The following is a 14,046-nucleotide window of genomic DNA, read 5'->3' on the forward strand; positions in this document are numbered from 1 at the left end:
ACCTGAATTTTATATCTCAAGATTTATTCTTGATAATGTTGCTGCTTTTTCCACAAAACATGGGGGAATGTAATACCTCTGAGACCACTACTTTTCTCTCAGGCCTGACTGAAACTGGCTAATAGATTACTATTTGACCAGGTACATACAAAAGCAATGTGATCTGCTGTTCTTGGTAATCAAATTAAAAACAAGTGCTCAAAATAATTAGAAGTTAACTTCCCTCCTAAGTAAATACACTTGCTATCAATGCTTCCAGTCTTGTAAGTCACTAAAAACCCTTTCAACTCTGTCTTTATTCATCTCATGTTAACAAAACAAATACCGAAAGCTGAGATATGCTGACAATGAAGAGTTGTAAATACCTAGGCGGGTGATACTCTCAGAGTCTAAGCAAAGTGCTGAAAGTAATGGAAAAGCTCCAGCTGGCTTTAATAGACTTTGAGCTAGATGATCTCTGTTGAGCTGTGGAAAAAGGCTAGCTCATAGCAGGTCCCCTGGAAATGTGTACTAATAATTAATAAATGTTATATCTCCATGGAAAATAAAAAAGTATGCGGTATGGCTGGAATATGAAAGAAATCACTGAATTTCAAGATGACTAAATGTCTATATTTAAAAACATGTATGTTTGTTGAAGCTAAGAGAAAGCTGGTGATTTGCACGAAACTTTGCAGAGGTTGCATTACATTCTGCAAAATTTTGGCTGATAAAAATTCATCTGTCTTCTTGCACACAAGGTACATTCAGTGCATGCAGAAATTCATACATATACTTTTATACACAAACATGTTCTATTAAATGATGCCTAATCTCTTCTGTGAGTAACGTCTGGTTAAAAAAGTGTGATTATTTAAACATGACCAACATTTTGGCAAATGGATTTATTATGTTTTAAGGACAATGTTTTACATTCTAGGCACTTTGGTGACTAGTTTAACTTTATAAATAGCAAATTAATACACTGTGTTGAAAATCTTATCTAGTTTTGCTCTTTGTTTTGCAATGATTGCAGATTTATTATAATTTTTTCCTCTTCATAAATGCTTCAGAATTGAGACAATCTAATACCTCTTTTCTCAATTTAACTTGGTGTTGCCTACTTAACAAACAAAAATGCAAGAAAAAGAAGGTAATTTACCCCTTGATAAACCTTCATCTTGTTAACTTCCATCTGTGAATAATGACCAGTGAGTGTGCAATGGGGATGGTACAGACTGGATTTGCTGTAAGCAGAAACAATTCTGATGGTATTGTTAGGAGCTGGCATTTGCACTTATGCAAATTTTTTACTGGTTCAGAATAACAATGATTTAATGCAGGCACAGTTCAGCACTTGACATGCAAACATAACTGTTATTGTGTTCTAATTTTTTTTATATCCCCCTTATTAAAAAACACAAGAAAAATATAAATCATATCTGCAATATGATTTTCATTCAGTACTTAGCTTTAAAAATGTGATACTATTAGTACACGGTATTATAAATATTCCAGGCATACACAACTTGTGTTAGGTGATAAAATATTCTGAGCATGTCCTAAAATAATTCTCTCATCAGAGATGGCTTGTTACCTCTACCATCAGCAGATACTGATAATTAATCAACTGAAATGAATCTTTACAGAATAAATAAATCTGTTATACATGAAGGATGATTATGTTCTTTTGGCTGTGAAGATTTTTCATAACTTATTCATGCCAATGGTGTGCCTGAGTTATGAAGTATTTTTCACTTATGAAATAAATACAGCATCTTTTGTTTGACATATATTCCCTTTATTTTCTGGGCTTTGCCAACATAAATCGACAAAATCTACCAGCTATGCTGACTTACACCAGCAGAAGAATTAAGCCTCTGTTCATCATCACTGTCTATGTTTCCTGAGCTATTTCAGATGCACTTCTAAAACACAGCCCTAGTAAAGTGTTTTTAACTGTTCAATTTGAAAAGTAATGTCTGTGTAAGTGCCATTATCAGCCATAAGAGAGAATCATAGCTGTCTCCTTCCAACTTTGTGAATCTTGCTCTCTCTTGGTAGACCTAAGACACACAGTGGGGGGATACTGTTGTATTTTGAGATGGGAAATCCATGAAAATATACTATAATTTATATGGATTTTAAAATTAATTCATTCTTCTGTATGCTTCTTTTATGCTCACTTTTCCTTGAACTATTTAAATGGCCAGTTTGGATTTTCCCTGGCAGAAACATAGAGAGTCAAAGAATTTTAGACAGACATGTGAAAGGATTTGAAAATCTTATCTTCTAATGAACAGGTAACAAGATCATATTTGGTTGACCTCCTCAGCAATCACAGAGAAACAGCAAGGTTTAAATTACAAATACGTATAATACGTTAAAAAAACTATTGAAAAAGGAAACATTGACAATTGTCCGACAATGTCATAAAATAACCAGAAATATAACAAATATATTTGTGGAAATCATGATCTGATGTGAATATTCCTCAAATAGAGAAAGGAGAATTGTGAATGATTCATTCAGGCTGAGTCATACTTTACTAGAGTGATTCTCAGGGTTAGGCCTACTGTGTAAGCACAAATTCCTGGCCAAGATTCACTAAAACTGATTTGCTAACTCACATCAGACAGACATCCTTTATTAAAAAAACAAAAACCCAAAACACAGAAACAACAAAAAAAACCCCAATCAAACCCTCGACCTAAGGAAGAAATTGTTTTATTACGTTCCTTGAGGCTTCACTGAGGAAGAGAGTTCATCAAGTCAATAAAGAGTTTTAAGAACTATTTAAACAAAATCTGCTCAGGAAAACCTTCTCTTCATTTCTTTTGAATATTCATCTCTTTCTCACTAGGAATGAAGATACTTCTTTTTCTGCTATAAGCTATACTTCTAGGAACACATACTTCGTGCAAGTTATATAGTAAGTTAACATACAGTATGCTATCCATGCTGCTGTATGGATAACGTAACACAAAAGAAGCCATCTGGAATAAAATTACTGTGCTGTGGGGCAGATGGAAGGCATTTTGAGGAAATCAGCACAAAAATTTGGATAGTAGCACAGGTCTTGAGAGCCTTGGGTCAGTCTTTGTTTTACTTCAGCCTTTCACCAGGGTACTCAGTGTGTTCAGGTCTTCTCAAATCTGATCTCTCCAGACACCATTCAGGTCTTTCCAGTTCTGAGATCCAAAGAAAGTTCCAGATCTTTCTTGCCTTTAAGCTATATGCTGCAATGCCTACATTCTAGGCATCTATCTGCCAATGCACAATACAGACATTGTAAAAGATATCACAGAAAGAGTATCAGAGTATGATATCAGAAATGAATATCAGAGTAAGATCCAAAATGGCTGGCATGCTGAGCTCTCCATTACACTAGTCAATGGGAAAATGTTGGTTCTTTATCAGTCTTTTATCAGGTCTACGAAAGTCATAATCCCCAGGCTGTCAGTCTTCCCAGAGTAATCTTCGACAAGCTTAGCAAAGATCTTATGTGCCTATTGAGATATGATTACCCTGCTATACAACATCCTGATAGATATCAGCTCTCATTCTCGCTTTTACATGAAAACAATCAACATTCAATTTTTCACTTCAAGAACGCTGTCCAGATCTAGGTTGTGGCTTATTTTGGGAACAAGCTACAGTTCTTCTTGCAAAACTTATCTTCAAATGTAAAAACTCAAGGGGGTCTGTATCAGAAGAGGTTACAAGAACGAGCCAACTCTAGGTCATTTCTCATTGCAGAGAGGACTCCTGGAATGATTGTGTGCTCTATTTTGTGAGTGTTAGGTGTAACACAGAAAAAGCTGTTGGTTGAAGAGACATAATCTCCTAACTTCTCCAAGAAACGCTTTTAAGTTTTGTAATGAAAACTGACTCACAATTTTATCCTCATACCATTGCAAATTACCATATGAAAGAGTCATGTTTCCCTGCAGTCCAGCTTATCTTGGATTCTCTGCCCAATGACACAGTTTCACTAGAAAGAATGAAAATTGCTCCTCCTCTATTCCCCAGAGCAGTCTATGGTTTTATGGTTAAAACGTACCAAAAGGAGTATGACACAGGCTTGAATCTAACCTCAGTCAACAGTGGACTTTAAAAACAAGTTAGTTTTTTGGCCCAAGAGAGTGCTGTCATCTACTACAGTCATATGACAGGACATTTTAAAAGTGAATATTATCCTTCACTGCTTTTTCTATGAAGATTGGGAGCTTGGGCTTGTATGTGCACTTTGGACGTAGTCAGAGACCTTCCAGGCCAAACTCTTTATGCTGACTGCACTCAGATTTTCACTCAAGCTAGGCAATGACCTTCCAGTCTTGTCAAGAACAAAGCATCACTGAATGCACACTCAGGAACTGAGGCACCTGGAGTTCCTGAAGGCTGAGAAATTAAACAGATTCAGACTAGATATAGGAAGAGACCTCTAAAGGTCATCTAATCCACTCTCACATCTAGTCCACACCTTCAACTAGATCAGATTTCTCAGGGCACCACTGACCCTGACGGATAGATTCAGAATAGATTTCAGGAAGAATTTTTTTACAATAAGGGTGATGAAACAGAGGAACAGATTGCCTGCTGAGAGAGCTGGTAGATCCACTCCTGGAAACACTGAGGGTCAGGTTGGCTGAGGCTCTGATCAACATCATCTAGTTGAAGATGTCCCTGATTATTACAGGGAGAATGTAGATGATATTTAAAAGTTTCTTCCAGCCTTCTATGATTCTCTAAGTGCCACAAGAGCTCAGGTGCTCATTTAGGGAACAGTTCAACGAGGCTTTCCAGGGTCATCCTTTTTTACCTTTTTTATTTATCTCTCTGAATTTCTCCATCAGTCTACTTGAAACATAGGCTGTTTTTCTGCTTGTGTTTTTCCTTGACAATTGTCTCAAGCTCATATGGCAGTATAATGTGATAACTGTGGTATTTTTATTAGTGGTCTTAATATGGGGGAAAAAATCCCATTGAAGCCTGTTTTCATAAAAATAAAGCTCAATAGGACAGGCTTTCACACTCACATCTAAATAATCTGGTTCCTGTATTTTCACAGAAAGTTCTATTTGTATTCTAAGACAATTGTTACGCTATTTTATCTCTGTAATTTTTCTCTTAGTGGTATTATTAAAATAATCTGAGATTGTATTTTGTTGTTTAAAATGGACTGCTGTTATGTATTCATTTATGACAAAGTGACACTTTTCTAGCTTGCAGATAGGCACTATATAATCTGGTTTCTGTGTTCATTTGAAAAGGTGTGGTTGAAAGAAGACTTGAAGTAAATTTTGCTCTAACTGTTGTTTTCTAGGTCACAGAGATATAACAAGAAGGTGGCTGCTGTGACTGTCTCACAGAACAGCTCAGCACATGCAGAGCACACATATGTGGGGCAGGTAGAAAAGGAATTCAGTAAGGGGGGTGGTTTTACAAGAAGGAGGTAGGTACACTGTTGGGCATCACAGATGACAGAAGAAACTTCTGAAGGACAAAATGAAGATTGTAAAACTTGCTGAAAACCAGATCATTAAATCACTGGGCTGAAAACAAATATAAAAAGAGACATCCTGCAAATATTTACAGTAGGTAGATGAAGATATGAATCCTTATAATTTCTCTACTGTGGCCCTCAATTAAAAACAAAGAGTTAATTGTTCTGGTCTGTACTGTAATAAATCTGTCTTTGAGATCCCTTTCCTTTTTACTATCTTCAAGATTTTCACTTTAGGGAAAGTGCTGGAAGATCCACCTCAAGGCTATGACTAATTTGATAGCCCATTATAAACACAAAACCTCACTTCTTTTATAAGCAACCTTTGGTTATAAGCAGGTGACAAGTTTCCTGTCAGCACTGCCAACCTCAGGCCAGTGTAATATCCTCCCCCCCCAGGAACCAGAAGACCCGAGGCCAGCCAGATATGGCCCTGGTCACAACCACAGGCCTTTGTGCCAAACGGTATGCTGCCAAGCATGCCCAGACAGGCCGTCTGTAGACAGTCTGCAAACTGTGAGGCTGAGCGTGGCGTACTTGTGGTCATCCTGAGTACAGCTGTGGACTTTAGTGAGGCTGCTTACGTGTCACATTCATGCTGACTTAGGAACTGAAATGGCATTAACAAAATTTGGTTGAAAGCGTTCTTGATATGTCCCAGAATGAAGCCTTGGGGTACAGCAACTGGATGACACATCCCTCAATCACCAGGCTGACTAGCAGGGAAGAAAACAGCTCAGGGCAGGAATGCAGGGTTTGCTGAGAAGCACCACACCAGCGTGGCTGCTGTGAAGGTGTTTGGCATCCTTCTGCTGCTTGCCCCGGCATCCTCTGAAAACACCGGCGGCATTTCCTCAAGTTAACAGAACGACTCGGTTGGCATCGTGGTACTTGGGACGGGCCGCAGCAGCAGGAGAGGCTGCAGAGCCCCTCAGAGATCTGAGGGGACTTGGAGGTTGCTAGGTCATCAGCCGTGAACTGATGCGAAAACCTTAGGGTCTCCCTCAGGAGGTGGTGCCCACTGAAACGTCCGTGCCCAGGCGGTGCCTGTGGCCGCATCTTCCGCCGCCTCGCCTCGCCTGGCTTAGCGCAGGGCTCGGGCCGCGCAGCCCCCGGCGGCGACGGGCCGGGCCGAGCCAGGCCGGGCCGAGCGATCACGCGCGTCGCAGCCGGGCCGGGCGGGTGCAGCCAATGGGCTGTCGGCGCCGAGAGCCCCGTCTGTGCCTGGGAGAGCTGAGCAGTGACGGCCGGCGCTGGCAGGCTGGCGCGCAGGCGGGGAAGCTGCCTGCCGCGGTCGGAAGGGAGGGGAGAGGAGAGGAGGGGAGGGGAAGAAGGGAAGGGACGGGACGGGAAGGGGGTGGCCGCGCCGGGCACAGCATGGCTGCCAAGGTAAGTCGCCGCCGGGCAGCGGGCGGGGAGGCGGCGCGGGCGGCGGCGCGAGCGGCGGGCTCTCGGCGCGCCAGCGCGGCCGTTGGCGGCGGGGAGACCGGGGCAGGAGGTAGGCGGCTGCGGCTTTGACCTCAGGCCTGTCCTTGGCGAAACGCGACGGCTGGCGCCTGCTCCTCGCGGCTCCGCAGCCTCTCGCCGCTATCCTCGGGGGAGGAGGAGGCTGAAGGCGCGGGGCCGGCCCCATCCTCCTCTACCGGCGGGGTTGGGTTGCTGGCGGATACGGAGTCGGCGCGGCGGGGATCCCCACCTGCCAGCCGCGGGGAGCGGGCCTGCGCTGTGCTTGCGATGCACCATCTGCGTGACACTGCGCGGCCGCCTCCCGCTGCCGGGGAGGTGAGGGGCGGCTGCACCCGCCGAGGCATCTCCGCCGCGACCCTCCCTTCCCGGTGCGGCTCGCGCTTTTACGCCGGGAACCGCATCCCGGCCTGGCCGCGGCTCCGCCGAGCGCCGGTAGGCCCAACTGTGCCTCAATAAACCCTCCACCGTGCACATGCTTACACTATATACATATATATGCATAGAAGTACACATACGCGCACGTTATATCTGCGCCTATTTTTTGGACGAGAGAGTACAGGAGGTCCTTGGGACAGCGGCTGGAAGGTCAGGACCTTGCAGGGCTCGTGGTGGTCAGAGCAGGCAGTCCTGTTGGCTCTTCTCTGCTTGCAGGCCGTAGGGTGATACTGCCTTCTTACTTTTTCTCCTGTCTTTTCCTTACACCTGTTTTTACCTTCTCTTTTCACGTTGGATTATAATTTCCAACTAGTGTCAATTCACAATGCCGCCCTGTCAGACTGATACCTGTTGGTTAGGCTTTTCTGCTGTTTCAAAAGGATAAAATAATTGAAATACTACTATCAGTTGTTTAACAGGGCATTTCCATCCCAGAAAGAAAATAAAATTAGCTATTGGCTGGCTCAAGGCCATATAAAAAGTAGATAAAGTTATATGTAGCGTTCCAAAGCTCACTATTAGGATTCATTAGTTTTCTTTTTTTTTAATTTTTTGAATACTAAAAAAAAATTGGGCCACATCCTGTGTTTATTGAAGTCAGCGATGAAACATATTGAGAAAACATAAGGAAACAAAACTTCCCCAAGCAGCACATGTGCTTGGTCTGTCTGGAGTGGTACACTATTTTGGTGAGTCCATGACAGAGCTACCTCTGTCAACACCTTCTTCACTAACAACTTAGGTTATCTGAAATGCATGCTGTTTTAGTAGATTGGGCAATATATGATTCCTCTTTGCTGCAGTATATGAAGTGGTCATTCTCAAATCTTACTTATTTACAAATACTATCTCTCCTGTCTAACTTTTTTTTGATTGCCGCTTGTCCATACATACAGCATATCAGTTACATATTACCAAACTATTGGTGTTAAAGAATTAAAAGTCTTCTATTTACTCAGTTGATGAACCATTTACTTGATATTTTCCTCTCTGGGCAGCAGTTCTTCATCTGCAATCAATTTGAATCCATACTAGTGACTATACTTAAAATACTGTATATATATTTAAGTGGTTGTCCAATCAGGTAGACATGTTCACCACACCACACATTTGCATGGTGTCCTTTTTCTTTTAACTTGATTTATTACACAGTTCAGATCAGCAAAATCTATACTAACGTGTTGAAAAGACTGAACACTTAAGAAAGAACTGAATTGAATATCGTGTTTCCATTTATGTCAGGCTTGGCAGAGAGATAACTGATAAAAAGAGTAATGACTTGTCACTAGTGTCATAAGCATCCTTGGTGCATTGCAAGACTGAGACACAGCACTTTGTACGGTAGGGTTTACAGCCCTCACTCATGTGGCTTCTGGGGAAGGCTTCTGGCTGCAGGCTTCAATGTGTTTTGAGAGATTTAATGTTTAAAAAAAAGCAGAATTGGGAGCAGTTAGAATAGATTAATGATTATGTTACCTCGTGAGACTTCAAAGATTTTTATCTTCTTGAGGTGTAGTACTTGGTGCTTAGCACAGATGAATTTTTTTTTTTTATTGAAGTCATTGGCAAAATGTAAGTAGCGTTTTGTACTGTAACGGTAACATCTAGTTAGAGGCCAGATTCTGCAAGCACACACATGAGTATCTTTGCTGTGTAAAGACTTTCTTGGCCTGAAGTTACTCACATGTGCTTGTAGGCATGGGCCTTGATTTGTGTTCTAACATCCTCAGTTATGCATCTCAGTAATGTTTGCCTTTTTTGCCTCAGCCAAACAATGGACTGGTGAGTTGAATGATTTTTCTAAAATCCCCTCAGTATGTTTTCCTTTCCAATGTCCTGCATGACTGCTTCCTTTGATTTTTTTAATTACACCATTTTTGGCATATGAGTCTTTGGGATTGAGTGTAATTATTCTTTGCTTGCAAGATTTCAAATGTTGACATTCTAAGCAGGGTCTAGGAATAGAGTCTGTCAAAAGGAAGACCCAAACGGCATACTGTTAAGGCTGCATAGTTAAGCACTCAGGTATCAAGAAATGGGCAGAGCTTTTATGCATGGAATCTTGAATATCTACTGCAGTGCCATTTAATTTCTCTCATATGTTAGTGTCTTAAAACGTTTAAAACATACAATGTTTTAAACAATGTGTATTGCCCATCAGTGGCTTTTCTTAATCTTTGAAAATGTTTTCTGATAGTGTTTTGTGAAAACTTGTAAATATTTGGGAATATATTTACACAGATTGCCAGTAAAAACTGCAGGTGAGTTCCAGTAAATGTTCCAGTAGATTTCTTACCCCGTTGGTAACTAAGTTACCATCACGAGTAGTATTTTCTTTTTCTAAATTGCACAGAAAACAGACTCTGTGAAAAGTGTTTGTGGTAATGCAGATAAAGAGCAATAATGTTTTATATAGCGTGCCATGCTTAATTTCTTCATTTTGAGTGTTTAACAATGCAACCACAATGTGTTTTCTGTCCTGTAGCCAGATACTTTTAAAGAGAAGATACATAGTCTAGCTAATGCCCCTTGCCATTTGCCTGGTGTGTGTTTTACAGCAGAATTATCTGCCTGTTGAGTGAACGTAAGCTGTCCTTGGTCTATATACTGCTACACAGTTCTAGGCATAGTTGTTGTCTCATGCATGTGCCACGTGTGACTTGCTATCTTTTTAAAGTTCTACTGCTTGGTAAAAAAACCCCTTAATTTCAGTATGAAGTTCTACAGTACTTCTCAATGGACCTCTTTCCATAGCTTACATTGCCATTGCCATTTCCACTGTGTTTATAAAGGAAGCTAGTAGATAAAATATTTTTAAACTTTGTGTTTCATAACCACTAAGCAACGTTCAGAATCATTAACAGTTGCATTAATGAAAATTCCAAACTTGAGTAATTTTGGTAGATAAAGTAAAGCTTATAAATTGTGTAAAAACAACGAGCTTAGCATGGTAGCATTTGTACACTATTAAACTTCATCTCTGTTATGGATAGCATGTGAATCCAATACTTGTATTGAACTGCATAGTATTAACACAGAAGTTGGCTTTTAAATACTATGGAATATCTCTATGTTGGGTTTTTTTTGTACGTGTGAACTTTTATCCATTTGGTGCATATTGTCTGTATTATCCAGAACGTCTAAGTCTTTTTAAAAAACAGAGTGAGGACAAATATGACATGCTAAAAAGCTAATTTTATAGTTAGTGTTCAAGTGAAGACATGAACCTTACATCAATACCTGATGAGACTACTTGCATGCTTTATTTTAAGTGCATGTGTAAGTCTTTTGATGAAGTACTGCCTGACTGTCAGAACTATATCAGTCAGGTAACACAAAGAGACTTTTTGTTGACTTTACTTACATGACAGTATTTGGGATGTTTCTAATGAGAGATAAAGAAAATTTGTTATATGCTTTTTGTATTTTTTACAATTTAAAAATTATCTTTCTTCATGTATTTTTCTGGAACTGTTTAGTATGGAAGCTGTATCAGTGAAGTTACACATTCGTTCTGGTTACTGCCACATTTACCTTTGGAATTCTAAACCTTGTCATATAAAAAATAGTTAGCTCTCATCACAGACTCCTCATGTATCTTGGTGTTAATATAGTCAGACATTTCCCACTGAACACCCCAGTCCTGCAAGATGCTGTGGCTGAATTAATTGGAGTTCTGTGAAAGATTGATGCCACTGACCCTGGCCTTTTTGTTTGCTGAAATGATCCAATGCCAGAACTGTGCAATGTGAATTTGTGAGGTTTGGATGAGCAGTGGTTGAAATACAAACATCATGACAATGCAATTCTAAATGAATGTGATTCCAAACAATGCCAAAACTGTTAGAACCTGGTGCAGCCATGCTACGTCAGTTATTTCACTGTCATGCATTCCCCTTTTGGAATCACACAGCTCCATCCTGCCTCTTTGTTCAGCTCCTTCTTCTGTGCTCGTCTCCCCTGTACTGACAGTTGGGTGAGATGTGCCTGGGAAGAGACTGAATTCACTCATCTTGCCCTCGATGATGCCATTTCTTCCCTTCCTTCAGCAAAATGGAAGAGAAGAATTGCATTGCATTGCATGTGGATTCTTTGGGCCTGCAGAAAGAAACAGGTGATGGATCCTAGCGTCATGATGGGCTACCGTGTCCATGAAAGGAGTGGAGTCCCTTACCAACAGGCTCCAGCCACTCAGATCAAAATTGTGGGGGGAAAGTGGTTGGTAAGGAGAGAGTAATCTCTGCTTCCCTGAAGCATCACTGAGTTTGTGTACTGTAGACTTAATAGTGTCATGACACTTAATGACACCATGGTAATTTTTTGGAATGTGATAGATCATTTTGGATATAGGATCCACTTGAAAGTTTCTTTTGCTAGTTGTACAGGTACAGTGCTGCTCACTGTTGTGTAGTTACATTTTGGAACTGTGCATAGTCATGTAAATTATCTTAAACATCTTATGTACCATGAGATTCTTCTTTCCACTTTCCCCTTCTGAAAAAAATCCATGTATTTGTGCTGCTTATGACTTACTACTGCATCTCGAATTCTTAAGAGACAAGAATTTGCCTGATAAAAAGACATTGAGTTTATGAGTGCTGATAACTTCAAATGTTTTCCAAGTACAAGGCAGCATGCATGATGACTGTGACTGAAATTGAGGAGAAAGCAAATCATTTACTTCCCTGTCCTCCCCACCATTGTTTGTTTGCTTTCATTTGATTTCTTTTACTGCACCAGTCTTTGCCTACAACATTTACCCTTGGAAGATCTGTTTGAATCCTAATCCCACAAGGTGCACAGCAAGTGCCCACGGGGGCCTACTGACAGGAATAGTCCCAGGGAAGGCACTTAGGGAGCAACTCTTGTGGAACAAGTCCATACAACTCTCTTCTGCAGTGACCACTGAGTTACCCTGGAAAGACGCTTTGTTACGCTGAGGATTTTATCTCAATTGAGTTTATCTGTTTCTTCATACTATTATTCACATTCCTCCCACCTCCCCCATCTTTATCAGAGCAGGTGGTGAAAGAGTTTGATTTATGTCTTTAATATATTGATTAGGTACTTGTAGGATTGCATGTTGCAACTGCCAGTGGTTTTAATAAGTTTTTGAAATTTGATTTTTTTCCATTATGATATCCTTATATGAGGAATTGCAAGGTGGTTTCACTTCATGTGTGGCACTAGGAGAGTGTTAACTGGACTCAACAGTTAAATGTACATCTGTGTGTGTGTGTCTCATTTCTTGCGATGACCAGTGGAAAGTACTTCAAGTTGTCTGGATCTTGTCATGTCAGGAAATTAATTCCTCTTTCTATGCAGCTTTGTGTATGAGAGAATTAGAGAAGCTCTTCCAGGTGTGCTTCAAATGATACGTTAAAGACACTCCTACTGATACTCTAATGTAGAGAAGCTTATAGCTCTAAATGATAACCATGTCTCTTCTGACCAGCTTGTTTAGGTCAATATCTATTTTATTTGTCTATGTTGTCCAAGGAGTATGACAAGGAGGTATGTGGTACTGTTGCCTGGAAGATGGCATGCATGTACTGCTTAGTTTCAGCTTTTAATTTGCTTTTAATCTGTGGCATTCCTGCTGCTTTCGCTATAGAATGGCTTCACTGCACTGAATAGAGCCTATATGTTTATATGTCACCAAACCTAAACTGAACTTATGTAAGGCCTTGGGGCTCTACTGTGACTGCTAATGATGCTGTTTTGCTTCAGCTATAAACATAGTCTTCAGAAACAGAGCAGCTGATGTTTTATAGTGCTAGATAACTATGGCTAGTAAGATGTAAGTTTGCATGTTTTCTGGTGCATTCTCTTTCTGGAAAGTGTCTATATCTCAGTCATTTGTAAGGAGATGAAGAAGTCCTTAGAAAAATACTCTATCTTCGGTTGCTTTGGAATAAAAATGGAAGCTTTGTTAAAACACTTGAAGGAACACTGCAAATGCGTTTTTCATTACATTTTAAAATAATTTCATGCTATTTAAAATACCTTAGAAATGTGCAGTCACAATTATATTCTTTACCAAAAATGTTACTTGGCCTGCATAAAACCCAGTGTATTAAAGGATGAAATTGCTCATAAAGAGTGGATTGTTAACATTTTTCTTTGAAGAGAGAGAAAGAAACATTTGAGAAAGTAGTGAACTCATGTACACAGAACTATGTGCATTTAGAGAAGAAACAGAACTTGTTGCAAGCCTGAGCAAATTCTCTTGTTGGATACTTGGTGAGGTTGATAACCTCAGCTACTGGATTTGTATGCTTTTGATGTTTCGCATGCCTAGGCAGCCTGCAAGAACTCTGTTTCTGTGCTAAACAGTAAGCTCACTCTTTAGATCTCTTTCGAAATCTGCCTTGCTCCCTGACCTACCTTTGGCTGTGTGAAAATCAGAGCCTGAAATTCAGGATAAGAAGACTTTTTGGTGCGCTCTAGATCAACATCTCCATGCTTAACTCCTTTCTACTTGGCTTTGGAAGCAGAATTAAGAAACATGTCTGAGGTATCCAGGAACAGGTACCACAACAGCCAGCTTGCTGACTAGGGAACATCTAAGTCATCCAGTTGGAAATGAAAATATAGGAATGTCCCAGGAGGATCTTCAAACAGCAAGGCTTGCATTTCTTTTTCAGGCAGGGAAACTG

The 14,046-nt window shown here is 40.4% G+C and overlaps 1 protein-coding gene across 2 annotated transcripts in view; it reads left to right on the top strand.

The window, feature by feature from the left end:
- The first annotated feature begins 6,809 nt into the window (after positions 1 to 6,809).
- Positions 6,810 to 14,046, top strand: part of SLC25A13 (solute carrier family 25 member 13) — a 103,486-nt gene continuing 96,249 nt past the window's right edge. Inside the window, exon 1 of one of the 2 annotated variants that reach the window (XM_061996970.1) lies at positions 6,810 to 6,874. In XM_061996970.1, coding sequence (XP_061852954.1) covers positions 6,863 to 6,874 — 12 coding nt within the window. In that variant the 5' untranslated portion in view covers positions 6,810 to 6,862. Of the gene's footprint in view, positions 6,875 to 8,047; positions 8,077 to 14,046 lie in introns of those variants that run through there. The other variant, XM_061996971.1, reaches the window with a different exon arrangement.

This window comes from Colius striatus, chromosome 5, assembly GCF_028858725.1.
Source record: "Colius striatus isolate bColStr4 chromosome 5, bColStr4.1.hap1, whole genome shotgun sequence".
Lineage (NCBI taxonomy): Eukaryota > Metazoa > Chordata > Aves > Coliiformes > Coliidae > Colius > Colius striatus.